The sequence below is a fragment of the Cervus canadensis genome, chromosome 27, assembly GCF_019320065.1.
Source record: "Cervus canadensis isolate Bull #8, Minnesota chromosome 27, ASM1932006v1, whole genome shotgun sequence".
Taxonomy (NCBI): Eukaryota; Metazoa; Chordata; class Mammalia; order Artiodactyla; family Cervidae; genus Cervus; species Cervus canadensis.
The window spans coordinates 20,834,935-20,850,042 of record NC_057412.1 but is presented as its reverse complement, the minus strand read 5'-3'; the positions used below and the strand labels follow the sequence as shown (position 1 = coordinate 20,850,042).

The 15,108-nt window shown below is 39.1% G+C and overlaps 1 protein-coding gene across 1 annotated transcript in view; it reads left to right on the top strand.

Moving 5' to 3' along the window:
• Positions 1–15,108, top strand: part of LOC122428741 (multidrug resistance-associated protein 1-like) — a 91,148-nt gene that overhangs the window by 16,647 nt on the left and 59,393 nt on the right. The window contains exons 5-7 of the mRNA XM_043448826.1: positions 4,387–4,564; positions 12,226–12,480; positions 14,906–14,971. Of these exons, the coding sequence (XP_043304761.1) occupies positions 4,387–4,564; positions 12,226–12,480; positions 14,906–14,971 (499 nt within the window). The remainder of the gene's footprint in view (positions 1–4,386; positions 4,565–12,225; positions 12,481–14,905; positions 14,972–15,108) is intronic.

The window sequence follows — 15,108 nt, the reverse complement described above, 5'->3', positions numbered from 1 at the left end:
TGATAATATAGTAATTATTGAAATAACCATGCATTAAGCACTATTCTAAAATCTTTATATTAATTATCTAATGTTTACAACAATCCTACAATGTAGGAAGTAATATTGTACTCACTAGCACAATGTAGAAACAAAGAAATCTCTGTAATTTGCCTAAGACCACACAACTAGAAAATACAAGAGTCACAACACAAATCTAGGAAGTCTGGCTTGAGTTTATATGTTTAGGAAATGAAATGACACATACCTTTACTATTTTTCTTTGCTGTGACCTTTTTGGAATTGAACTTTATCAGCCAAGGTAATAATATATAAATATATATCTGCATGTGTTTATGTGTGGGCTTCCTTGGTGGTTCAACCGGTAAAGAATCCACCTGCAATACAGGAGACCTAAGTTTGATCCCTGGTTTGGGAAGATCCCTTGGAGAAACCCACTCCAGTATTCTGGCCTAGAGAATTCCATAGACTTTATAGTCCATGGGGTTGCAAAGAGTCGGACACAACTGAGTGACTTTTTGGAATTGAACTTTATCAGCCAATAATAATGCATAATACTGCATGTATTTATGTGTAAATATAGAGAAAAATACTTAAGTAATTTCTATTTCTAATAGTGTCTATATGCAAGAATTCATGAGCAGACAGTAAAATTGAGTCTTTGATTATATGTCTCCTTGATTATATGCCTCCAAGGGTACAAGGAAAGAATTTTTCATTAACCAATTATTAATTTTTTTTGTTTTGAATATGTTTTCAAGTTGGAGTTTTTAAAGAACAATTTAATTCATGAAAATAAAACTAATTCTGAGTTGCCAGATCCCAAATCACATCCGGGCACATATTTAGCCCATATTTATTAAGTGCCTGCTATATGCCAGACTGTTCTAACTAGACCATGGGAATTGAGCAAAAATCAAAAAGTCCTTACTCTGATGACACCTAGAAGGGAGAGATAAATAATAAATGAATCAGTATACATTTTATTAAGAGGTAATTACTGCTAAGGAAAACAGTACAGCAAAGTAGTGGGGCAGACCATACTGGTCTGAGGGACTGGAAGTTGCTGTTTTCTGTGAGGTGGTTAGGGAAGACATTGGTTATAATGGTGAGACTTGAACACAGTTCTGAAAGAAGTTAGGGAGGAAGCCAAGATATACCTGTTGCAAATAGGAAGAACAAAGAGGGCTAAAGCCATGCGGCAGCAGCATGCTTGGTATTTTTGAAGACTCATAGGAGGCAAGTGAGTGAAGCAGGGAAGCTGAGAGGAAAAGTGATAGGATTGAGGTTGGATATATACACTGCCATCTGTAACATAGACAGCGAGTGTGAAGCCACTGTATATAGCACATGGAGCGCGGCTCGTTGCTCTGTGATGAGCTAGAGGGATGGGATTGGGGGGTGGCAGGGAGGCTCAAGAGAGAGGTTAATAAATGTATACTTATAGCTGATATGTGTTGCTGAAAAGCATAAAGGAACTCAACATTGTAAAGCAAGAATATTCCAATTAAAAAAAAAATAAAGACATTTTGGGAGCGGGGAGACAAAAAGATTGAGGTCAGAAAGTTTGGGCAGCTACAAAGATGTTGAAGGACCTTACAGAATGTGGGGGGAGGCTTTGTGCCTGAGGTGTTCTCTGGGTCCCAGGGTCCACAATGTTCATTATTTTCTGGGATCTGTGGAGTGAGGCTGCGCGTCTGGATCTGTCATGGCCAAGCGGGTGGACCTTCGCTCCCAGGCGCTGAGCAAGGGTACGGGGCAATCCCAGGCCCCCTGTTATGTATGGGGGGTTGAGGGGAGTATCGGACAGCGGACGTAGGTTTCACTGCCACCCTTCCCCCTCCTTCCCTGCATTCACACTTGTACACAGTGGCCAGAATCCTTTAGATGAGAGAGAAAAGCTAGAGCTCTCACTGGTGAAACTTGGGCCCCAGGCTTCCAGAATTCCTCCTCCAAAACTCCTTCTTCCTGTTTGAGAGGCAGGAGTGCCCTAGTAAGGCCCTGAAGACAGGGATTCCACCCTTCATTTCCAGCGTGGGCACAGTGCAGGCAGATGACAGCATACCCTCTTCAGAATTCCAGAGGGCAAAAGCCAACTTCAGGCGGCCACCTGGGTGATGAGGACCATTCCTTTCTTCCCCTTTCTTCCCCACCATGAGACCAGCAACATTGGGCCAAAGTTTCACACCTTAAAAAGTACAAAGGTTCCCTATTGTTAAAATGCAGATTCCAAGGCCAGCCTCTGAGTTTCTGCTTCACAAAGTCTGGGGGAGGATCCAGAAATCTGAATTTTGAAAAAGTTCAAACTAGGCAGCTCCAAGAATCTTGAAGAAAATGATCCCCCATTATTCCCCCTCCACACCCAGAGTAGAGGAGGGCCACAACAAAACCACTGAGTGGCTCCCCCAATATTTAGTGGAGGGCTTCCCTGCTGGCTCAGACAGAAAAGAATCTGCCTGCAATGCAGGGGCCCAGGGTTCAGTCCCTGGGTCAGGAAGATTCCCTGGAGGAGGAAATGGCAAACCACTCCAGTATCCTTGCCTGGAGAATTCCATGGACAGAGGAGCCTAGCGGGCTACAGTCCATGGGGTCCGCAAAGAGCTGGACACAACTGAGCAATTCAGCATACATGCGCAGAGAATGTGATGATATAGGCTTTCATTTTGTGTTAGAAGGGAAACCTTGGAAGATTTTGAGCATAGAGTGATATGATTAGACTGCAGTTTCATAGGAATCACTCTAGTAGCTATGTAGAAAATGAAGTAAAGAGGAGCAAGAGTGGAAGAAGAAGCAGCTATTAGCCAACTATGGTAATCCAGGCAGAAGTCAATGGTGGCTTCAAGATTGTCGATGAAGGTGATAAGTGGTCAGATTCTGGCTTTATTTTAAAAGTTGAGTCAACATTATACATTGATAGTTCAATGTAGGTTGAGAGAAGAAAGGAGTCAATGGTGCGTTCAGAGTTTTTGTTTGCCACAAGGTGAATGAGTTACCATTTACTGACATACAGAAGGTTCAGAAAAGAGTAAGGAGTGCAATTTGCTAAATTTGAAATATGCATTAGATTTTCTGCAGAATTAAAGTAACAGACCTGACTGCCGTCCTTTGGAAAGACTGTTTATATGGCTCAGGCTGGCAATTAGAACTTGAATTTCAGGAGGGTTCCCACTTACCCTACCTGATAAGAGTGGTTCAATATGGCCAGACTGTTTTATACAGTCAATATGATCCATGCTGAATTCCTGCTTTTTTTCTGCGTGTTTGGAATTCTGGCCTGTGTTAGAAAGAGGGTACCTGGATGCTGAGTTTTTAAGGGGCTTCCTTGTTGCTATTCAGTCACTAAGTCATGTCTGAATCTTTGCAACCCCGTGAACTGTAGCATGCAAGTCTTCCTTGTCTTTCACTATCTCCCGGAATTTGCTCAGACTTGGCGATGCCATTCAACCATCTCATCCTCTGTCACCCCCTTCTCAGCCTGCCCTCAACCCTTTCTAGCATCAGGGTCTTTTCCAATGAGGTGGCTTTAGGGGAGTGACACATCATCATGGTTATCTGGGTCATTAAGACTTTTTTTGTAGAGTTCTTCTGTGAATTCTTGCCACCTCTTTTTCATCTTTTCTGCTTCTGTTAGGTCCCTGCCATATCTGTCCTTTACTGAGCCCATCTTTGCATGAAATGTTCCCTTGGTATCTCCAGTTTTCTTGAAGAGATCTTTAGCCTTTCTGATTCTATTATTTTCCGCTATTTCTTTGCACTGTTCACTTAAGAAGGCTTTCTTACCTCTCCACGCTATTCTCTGGGACTCTGTGTTCAGGTGGATATATCTTTCCTTTTCTCCTTTGCCTTTTGCTTCTCTTGTCTTCTCAGCTATTTGTAAGGCCTCCTCACACAACCACTTTGCTTTCTGGAATTTTTTTTTCTTTGGGACGGTTTTGGTCATCGCCTCCTATACAATGTTGATGAGATTACCATATGAAAACTAGAAAATACCTTTCTACCCAGAAGCCTGAGAAACTAGTTGACTCTATGTGAGTGTGTGCTCAGTCGCTCAATCGTGTCCGGTTCTTTTGTGACCCCATGGATTGTAGCCTGCCAGGCTCCTCTGTGAAAAGGATTTGCCAAGCAAGAATACTGGAGTGGGTTGCCATTTCCTCTTAGAATGGAACTCAGGTCTCCTGCATCTGGCCTTATTTATATAAAGCTTGAGTAAAAATAAAGGGAGGAAGGATGCCAAATTGGGCAAGTGGATAAAAAGAGCAGGCAAGAATATGTGTGTGTATGTGTGTGTGTTTGTAACATTTTGACAGTACTTAGTTCACATATGTATTTTATTACTTTGGATGTTTAACACTTCTTCCCTTTTCTCGATTTGTATATGACCTTCAGGCAAATGATCCTTTTCTGTGAACAACGCCCAGATTTTGGCTGGAGTGGTTATGGTTATGCTTTGGCGCTTTTTGTCGTAGTCTTTTTGCAAACCCTGATCCTTCAGCAATACCAGCGTTTTAAAATGCTTACTTCAGCAAAAATTAAGACAGCTGTAATTGGACTGATCTACAAAAAGGTAAAAGATTTAAGAAATTCCAAGTTTCTAAATGGATTATGTCCAATATGTGCTTTAAAATAAGGGATCTGGAAAATTAGAAGTAGTATTTTAAAAATTTCTAGTATGCAATTTGAATATACATTTTGCTGAAAAATAACTTTGACTCATCAATGTTGATTACATCAGTTTCTTTACAGGGTCCTCTCTCTATATTTCCTGAAACTTCAAGTCAATCCTAATGCGTGAAACTCAGTGATGTTCTTTGTCCACTCTTAATGTCACTTAACTCCTCCTCAGAAAAAGAATGGAATTGAATATTTCATGATTGTCTCTATTTATGTATCAATAAATTAATTTCCATGGTCATTTTCCTTCTACATGATACCTTTTACTTCTTCCTCTGCTCACTCTACTTTTTACCGAAACAAAGCCATACTTCTCTATAGAGTCATTATCTATTTTCTCTTTGAGTCTAAGCCCCCTCCTACCGACCCCAAAAGCTGGTTGGCCCTTATACCTAGCATGACTCTAAAGTTGTCCTTTCTTGAAAATGCAGTTTTAAACATCACCTCTTTACCATTCAGAGCCTATTTACATCATAATTATAAACAATTAAAAACCTTCCTCCCTTCTGTTGTTATTACTGAGTTATTCAGTCAAAAGTATATTTTGCCTTCTTATTCTGTAGTCGTATGTCAATCTGTGTTCTTGAGATTTGGAATAGGAACTTAACTTACCTATTGTACCTTTATCATCTAAGAGAGTGGCTTTTACGTATTTTTATAAAAGTTGGAAGACTGAGTAAATGAATAAATGAGCCATTACCTTCAAAACTAAGGAACTATTAAGCATACATAATAAATGTGTGAAACTATCAATAAATGCAGATGTTCTAAGAAATCAGATGAGCAGGAAATCTACAATATTTGATTGGAAAGTTAAGGAACGTTTCACATAGAAAGGAGCCTTGAAATAATCTTTGGGAGAAGTGTAGGATTTGTTGACCTGGATATGAAGTGTCACAGACCATTTGGACATACTAGGCCAAAATGGAGGCAGCAAGTGATTTTAGAGATTCTAGAATGATCCAAGCCCAACTAAGCCAGAATATAACTGAACTTGCAGTAAACCTAGCTCTATGTGAAACTGAAAGTGTTAGTTGCTCAGTTGCGTTCAAGTCTTTGCGACCCCTTGGACTGTAGCCTGCCAGGCTCCTCCATCCATGGAATTTTCCAGGCAAAAATACTACAGTGTGTTGCCATTTCCTTCTCCAGTGGATCTTCCCGACCTAGGCATTGAACCTGGGTCTCCTGCATTGCAGGCAGATTCTTTGCCATCTGAGCCACCAGGGAAGCCCTGTATAACTAGCTCTGTGTAACACACCCCAGATACAGGGTCAGAAAGGCTGTTTGTAATTCTACAGGTTGTAACTTCTGAGAAATACAATATGGAGAAAAGATATGAAATACAAATATTAAAGAGTCTAGGAATCAGTTTAAATGCTAACATTTGTTTCCCATATATGGCCTACATGGAACAGGTCTTCATTCACTGATTAAAGCATTGGAGCTTGGGTATAGGATTTGGGTGGATTTACAAGCATAAAAGAATAGATAGCAGTAGAAATTGAAGCAAACCATCAGAAATAAGAAAGAAAGTCAAGTCTTGTGGGTGAGTACATTAAGGGCAAAGAGACCCTGGAGATAATGGAAGAGGGAACAGAGTCTACAGGAGTGAGACTATATGGGTCCTTAGAGATTATTTAACAACAAAGAGCTCTCTAAGATCAGAGGGGTTCAGTGGGTCCTGCAGTATGGATTAAGATTGAATTCTTAGTCCATCAGACAAGCAGCGGAAAACATTAGTTAGTGACCTGTAGTGTTCAGAGGCCCTGGGTGGCCCATGCAGGTGACATTAATATAAGGCAGTCTTTCTTCTGAATCTCTTATCCTATATCTGCTTTCCAAAGGGACTAATTGGGGTTATTAGATCTCTCATCTCCATTACAGGTTTTAGGATTCTGATGTTTATCATGTTTTGATAACCTCAGGATCCTAAATGGCTCTCACAGATGACCAGATAACTCATATTCATCTGACATTGGCACTCCTTCATCAGATATTCATGACTAGACTTGAGTAAAGCTAGTCTCACATCCTTTTCCTGGTGAGGAGGGGAGGTGTTAGAAAGCTCTTTATCTCTACCCATCTGCATGACATTTACTACTCTAGTAAAGTTCAAGAGACTTCATTTTTAAGGTTTGTGGGGAAGAACACGGACCTCTTTATACTTGACCACTTCATGAGTCTTCGGGTCTCAAAACTCAGTTTTGTTACCCTTTCACTCCCAGTTACAGGCTCCATGACAGTTTTTGAGGACTAAGAACATGAAATGTTTCAAAAGCAGCATCAGTTAGTCCTGTGCTTAATGCGGGCAGCCTGTGGGCATTTTGTCAAATGCCATCCAGTAGAAGTTTTTCTGATTTTTAAATTATTCTATATCCACATTGTGCAATATGGTAGCTACTACTCACATATGACTGTTGAAACTGAAAACCTGGCTAGTAAGAGCAAGGAAGTAAATTTTTAATTTCAATTAAATTTAATATCCATATCTAGACTGTCTACATTTGTGGCTAAAGGATATTCTTTCCTTAATTGTGGGAAGAATATAGTATAAAGAAAATTGATAAAATTCTTTTTCCATTCTTTAAAATAGAGATACTTAAGTGTAATCAGAAGGAGAAGAAAGAAAGAGAATCCTGGCATACTTTTTTGCATCCAAAAGAGCTAAAGAAAATGAATTCTCATAGATTTATGAGGATTCACCTTTATATACACCATGACTTATTAGAAGTAGGGTAACCACTGCAAATCACTGGGCTAGAAATGTTTAGGGCTCTTCCAGCTCTAAATTATATAATGTCTATGACTCAGAGCTAGGGTGGTCAGGAAAAATAGTTCAAGAAATAAATATATGAACCAAGGCTGTGGCAAAAAAATTCAGCAAAGAACAAATATATGAGGGAGAATGTGAAATTGCAAAGCAAATTTCGTAATCATATGACAAAATGAGCCATTACTGAATTGAGGTCAGTAATAAACAAGATATTTCCAGTCCGTAAAAAGAATTCTTGAGGCTGGGAGCCATATATGCTTTATCTGGATCTTTTTATGGCTTCCCTGGTGGCTCAGATGGTAAAGAATCTGCCTGCAATGCAGGAGACACAAGAGACTCAGGTTCAGTCCCCAGGTCAGGAAGATCTCCTGGAGAAGGGAATGGTTACACATTCAAGTATTCTTGCCCAGATAATTCCATGGACAGAGGAGCCTGGCGGGCTATGGTCCATGTATTCACAAAGAGTTGGACACGATTGAGCAACTAACACTTTTTTAGAGCAAAATGCAATCAATGAAATGAAGTTTCAAAAAATAATGAGTCACAAGTAGTGTTAGCAGTCTTCCTGAGTGGGACCCCAACAAGGGTCCTTCTGCCCAGCACCCTTCAAGCCATCTGAGTTCTGGTCAGGAGCAAAGGAAGGTTTTATTCTTTGATCAGATAATGAAGAGGTGTGGGCCTGTTCTCTTGAGCACCCACTCTCCCAATAGGCAGCAAGTAGGGCTGCTTTATAGGGATCCCTAAAAGTGAGGTTCTTGTGGAGTTGGAGCAGGGGCAGCTGGGCGGCTTAGGCTCCAGATGGCAGTTCTTGGAGCAGCGTCTCTGCACGTGGCCTGCAGCTACCATCTTGGATTTTGTGTCACGCACGGCTTCTGCACGTGGACGCCCAGCCAAGGTGTAGGCTCCACCATTTCTTTTCACAGGAGGAACCCTGGTCTGAAGGGCCAGATACAAGACTCTGCAAATGAGAATTGACTAAGCACTAGGGAAAAGGAAAAAAAAAAAATAATAATGACAAGGTAAGACTTTATTTTATTACCCAGTTCTCTGAGAATTGTTAATGGCCTTTGCTAGTGACAGTTGTGCATTGTGTGTTTTCCTAAAGGAGGGCATTTATTTGATTCCTTGGGTAATTTGATTATTTTGAACTACCCAGTCTTTTAGTTTTCACATAAGTCGGTGTATATTTTCCTTCTAGAAAAATAGGATAATGTGTTTGTATTTGTTTGTAATAGTAACTTGGAGGTGGATGCTATTAGAGATCAATGGATCTCACTTAAAAAATGCTGTAGTCTTAATGAAATGAGAATAACTGTTCTTGGATTCCCATCGTTTTTCTTGGCCACATTAAATGGTCAGTAACTTATTCAGTTCAGTTGAGTCGCTCAGTTGTGTCTGACTCTTTGCGACCCCATGAAACGCAGCACGCCAGGCCTCCCTGTCCGTCACAAACTCCCAGAGTTTACTCAAACTCATGCCCATCGAGTCAGTGATGCCATCCAACCATCTCATCCTCTGTCGTCCCCTTCTCCTCCTGCCCCCAATCCCTCCCAGCATCAGGGTCTTTTTCAATGAGTCAACTCTTCGCATCAGGTGGCCAAAGTACTGGAGTTTCAGCTTCAGCATCAGTCCTTCCAATGAACATCCAGGACTGATCTCCTTCAGGATGGACTGGTTGGATCTCCTTGCAGTCCAAGGGACTCGCAGGAGTCTTCTCCAACACCATGGTTCAAAAGCATCAATTTTTCAGCACTCAGCTTTCTTCACAGTCCAACTCTCATATCCATACATGACCACTGGAAAAACCATAGCCTTACCCACTCCAGTATTCTTGCCTGGAGAATCCCATGGATGGAGGAGCCTGCTAGGCTGCAGTCCACGGGGTCGCAAAGAGTTGGACACGACTGAGCGACTTCAATTTCACTTTCTGACTAGCCGGGCTTTTCTTGGCAAAGTAATGTCTCTGCTTTTTAATATGCTATCTAGGTTGGTCATCACTTTCCTTCCAAGGAGTAAGCGTCTTTTAATTTCATGGCTGCAATCATCATCTGCAGTGATTTTGGAGCCCCCCAAAATAAAGTCTGACACTGTTTCCACAGTTTCCCCATCTATTTCCCATGAAGTGATGGGACCAGATGTCATGATCTTAGTTTTCTGAATGTTGAGCTTTAAGTCAACTTTTTCACTCTCCTCTTTCACTTTCATCAAGAGGCTCTTTAGTTCCTCTTCACTTTCTGCCATAAGGATGGTATCATCTGCATATCTGAGGTTATTGATATTTCTCCCGGCAATCTTGATTCCAGCTTGTGCTTCTTCCAGACCAGCATTTCTTATGGTGTACTCTACATATAAGTTAAATAAGCAGGGTGACAATATACAGCCTTGACGTTCTCCTTTTCCTATTTGGAACCAGTCTGTTGTTCCATGTCCAGTTCTAACTGTTGCTTCCTGACCTGCATACAGGTTTCTCAAGAGGTGGGTCAGGTGGTCTGGTATTCCCATCTCTTTCAGAATTTTCCACAGTTTATTGTGATCCACACAGTCAAAGGCTTTGGCATAGTCAATAAAGCAGAAATGGAAGTTTTTCTGTAACTCTTTTGCTTTTTCGATGATCCAGTGGATGTTGGCAATTTGATCTCTGGTTCCTCTGCCTTTTCTAAAACCAGCTTGAACATCTGGAAGTTCACGGTTCACATTATTGCTGAAGCCTGGCTTGGAGAATTTTGAGCATTACTTTACCAGCATGTGAGATGAGTGCAATCGTGCAGTAGTTTGAGCATTCTTTTGGATTGCCTTTCTTAGGCATTGGAATGAAAACAGACCTTTTCTAGTCCTGTGGCCACTGCTGAATTTTCCAAATTTGCTGGCATGTTGAGTGCAGCACTTTCAGAGCATCATCTTTCAGGATTTGAAATAGCTCAAACGGAGTTCCATCACCCCCACTAGCTTTGTTTGTAGTGAAGCTTTCTAAGGCCCACTTGACTTTATTAGCAGAGATTAAAAAGCTGCCTTTGGAGGAGACATGGCTAGAAGCTTAACTATCGTAGTGTATTTTTTCCTTTTTTTTTTCCTCTTATGGGAGCAGTATTTATTCTGTCGTATCATCAGCACCATACCTTGCAAGGCAGTAGCAGAAAGTTAAAGGACTCAGCATTGCAGCAGCCATCCAGCTTAGGAGGATCCTGACCCCGTATGAACCTCCAAGGGTTGTGCCTTTCCTCTGCTGGCCCCATAGACTGCCATATGCACTGAGCCTGTGGGTTTTAAGCTAGGGAGTGTTAGAAGTGTTCCACTGAAGGCCTTGTCTACTCATTTTCCAGAGGGGTTTTTTCTCTGGGCTTTGTATTAGGCATTTTTTGAGTGAAGAGAACTTGAGTATCCCCTGTATCCTATTTACCATTGTTAGATCTAGCTCTCAATCCTGTCTCTCTTTAAATCAGTGTGGTAGGAGTTCCTTAAAACTTTTGGTATATGGTGGGACATTCACCTAATTTCTGTATAAATATCAATTTCCTACTTATTTTACAGTTATTTATGCATTTTTCCTGGGCTTTCTGGGCTTCCCTTGTGGTTCAGCTGGTAAAGAATCTGCCTGCAGTATGGGAGACCTGGGTTCGATCCCCAGATTGGAAAGATCCCCTGGAGAAGGACATGGCAACCCACTCCAGTACTCTTGCCTGGGGGATTCCATGGCCAGAGGAGCAGGACAGGCTGCAGCCCATGGAATCACAAAGAGTTGGAGATGACTTTGCGACTTTTTCACTTTCATGCATTTTTCTGGGAATTTTAAATGACTGGGAAATTAAATAAATGAATTTCTAATATTAGCCTTAGTAAGAAATTAGCAATAATTAACCTTAAGTATATTGGGTTCAATATACAAATATTAAATGACATATACAGAGGGAAAGGGAGAATGGGCCTTGGAAGAACAGAGAAGATGTATTTACATCTTCTAATGAAGCCTTTTCAATACTCTTACCTCTGTCAATACCCATGGCCCTTCTTAGCTACTGTTACACTTGTGTGTGTGTGTGTGTGTGTGTGTGTGTGTGTTAGTCCCTCAGTTGTGTCCAACTCTTTGTGACCCCATGGGCTGTTGCTGGCCAGGAGCCTCTGTCCATGGAATTCTCAAGGCAAGAATACTGTAGTGGATAGCGATTTCCTTTTCCAGGGGATCTTCCCAACCCAGAGACTGAACCCTGGTCTCCTGCATTGCAGGCAGATTCTTTACTATCTGAGTCCTCAGAAGCTCTTATAATCAGCCTGTGTGTAGGATGTGTGTGTAGGAGGGGAGTGGACTCCACTACTAGACTGTAATCTCTTTAAGATTGAAACTATATCATTAAAAAAATAACTTTCGTTAGATTTTCATTGATTCACCTCTGTACTCTGTATTGATAAACTTTAGATGATTTAGTAGGGGTGCCAACAAGTAGAAAGGAAGCTCAGTGCTAGAAATCTAAAATTGATTTCTTTTGCAGTTTTTCAGTTCCACAAATCATAAAGGGTTCTTGGTGGATTTATTTGGTTGGGAATTCAACTGTGACTCTCTCCCAGTATGCAGGAAATGTTAAAGCTGTGCAATTCGATCAATAATTGTTTTTTCTTCATCTGCAAACATATCTGTTGATATTATGTGATTTAAATACATACATAATGATGCATATTTGCCTAAATATTTCACAAATCTTTATTTTTAGTTAAAAGTTATCATTGTTTGACTGTAAAGATCCTGCATGATCTACAGAACTCTAAGTATTCTGCTTCTCTTTTCCCAGGCCCTGCTTCTATCTAATGTTTCTAGAAAACAGTTTTCTACTGGGGAAATTATTAACTTGATGGCAATAGATGCCCAGCAGCTCATGGACTTGATGACCAACATCAATCTTCTTTGGTCAGCTCCTTTTCAAATCCTGATGGCCATATCACTCCTTTGGCAAGAGCTGGGTCCAGCAGTATTGGCAGGGGTGGCAGTCCTTGTGTTTGTTATACCGATGAATGCTTTAGTTGCAAATAGAATGAAAAAGCTGAAGGTAAGAAAATAATCGCCTCATGTTACATGTGTCAAACAGAAGCTGAGTTTCCAGACTTGATAATAAACACCCAGCTAATTCTCTGAATATGGAAAATAGAGGCTTAAAATGGATATAATACAAATTAATCATTCATTTATTGAACGAGTATTGATTAAGCATCTATCCTGTCAGTCACTGTGCCAGGCACATAAAGTATAGCAGTGAAGAGAATTGAAAGTTCCAGCTCTCCTTGGGTTATTGGGGGAGAAAGGCAATGAACAAGTAAATAAATAGGTAAATAGCCTAACGCCTGGTGTTAATTTGTGTATGAAGAGAGATAATTAGGATAAGGCGATAGAGTAACAAAGAATTTCATTTCACAAACGAGGTCTGGAACAGCCTCAGGAAAGATGATGTATCAGCTGAGTAAGGCAGCAATCCATGTGGATGTCTGAGAAAAAGATATCAAGCAAACAGAATGGTGTGTGGACAGCCTAGAGATGGGGGTATGCTTGGCCTGCCTTAAGAAGTGGCAAGAAGGCTAGTGAGCTAAAGTGAGCTAGGAGTGGCTGCGTGCAGCCAGTGGACAGTAAATGCTTAACTGAATTAATTTTAATATTCTTCCTCTACATTCAGTCAGTCATCTTACTATCAATATATTTTTGACATTTGCTATTTCCAAGACAGTGTGTACTATGCTGTACTGTAGGAATGGGGGAACAAGACCAAGACACAGTTCATTTCTCTGAAGGAGATCACACTGTAATGGGAGAGACAAATGGTTTCCCATGCTAAAGTAACAAAGATAGGTGCAGATGTGTTGCTTATGACAATTATTGTATTATTTTAAATGAATAAAAGGTTAACAGCGTCTTATGTATGGACATGGAAATGAATCAATCATTATTAGAGGAAAAAGTAAATTAGAGAAACACATATGTATATATTATATGTATATATTTATGTGTATATTTGGGCGCTTCCCGGGTGTCTCAGTGGTAAAGAACCTGCCTGCCAATGCACGAGATGCAGGAGATGCAGGTTCGATCCCTGGGTCGGGAAGATCCCCTGGAGAAGGAAATGGCAACCCACTCTAGTATTCTTGCCTGGGAAACCTCATGGACAGAGGAGTCTGGTGGGCTACAGTCAATTGGGGTTGAAAAACTGTTGGACATGACTTAGCAACTAAACAACAAAAATGTGTAATATGTATGTCATGCATTTATATGGTGTATGTGTGTGTATATATATATATATATATATATGTGTGTGTATATATGATCCAGTTTTTAAAATGTGAATATACCTATGCACGTGGATATGATAGTAATAAAGATATATAAATATAGATTTAAATGTATTTGTATAAGCATAGAAATAACCTAGAGAAAAAACACTAGTCTTTCAATAGTAGTTGCCTGTAAAGTGAAATTAGAGGGAAGGAGGGAAGATTTTTTTTACTTATTCCTTTAATATGTTTAGAAGCTAAGAATTTATACCTTCTTTTACATTTTTCTGAATTTTTCAAATACTTACCAAAAGCCTCATTTTTAAAGAAAAGAACTAAGAAATAACATATAACTATAAAATAATTATGAATTACTAAACACATTGGTATTTAGAATAACAGATTTTTAAATGAATAATTTCAAAATATGTTTCTTAATATTCTGGATTTTAAATAATTGTAAGTTAAATTTTTAGGAATGGAATTACATTATTAGGACTTTATCTAGAGCCCTAAAACATCCAAAGAGACTCCAATATTATGTACAATTATTCTAAATTAAAAAAATGCTTTAATCACACAAATGATATAAAGGATGTTTAGCTTGTAAATGTGTACTTTGTTAGATATACAAATACTTATTATTGCATATAACATAATTGTGGCAATATTACTGGAGAAAGTCCTTGATGAAATGGCCAAATAATAATAAGTATTATAAATAAAGTTTTATATATAAATAGTATATTATATAATAGTTATATAATATTTGCAAAAAATATATGTATATATATTTTTGTATATATATGTATGTATATATATATTTGTGATAATAGAAGTACCACAGGAATAAAAATAAGATCTACATATATATAATTGATAGAGTTTGGGGAATTTTTCCCATTTTGATTGAATATAGATATTTTTATTCCATTTATAACAAATTTTTTCTGAATAAATATTATATTTTCTACACTTTTGGAAAGTGTACACCTTGTTTTTATTTTACTGCTGGCTACTTTTAAGTTTTAAAGTATCTACTTATAACTTATCTAACATTAACAGAATAATGTTGTATGAATGTTATAATATAGTTTTCATAAACTGAATTTTGTATAAAATAGAGGAAGTAGATTGAATTTTTTAAATAGTTATGTAAATTAAAGTATTAGCAACCTTTGTCAAATATACTGTCATTTCCTTTCCATTATATAGAAAAATCAAAGGACGAACAAAGACAAACAGATAAAACTGCTCAATGAAATCTTACATGGAATTAAGGTAATAAAAAAAGGACATGCATTTAATTTATCTATTTAGAATATCACAATAAGTTAACCAATAAATGAACCTTTCACCATTCTCAATATCAAAATAATGAAATATGTATAATTTTGAGAGAGCAATTTAGATTTCAG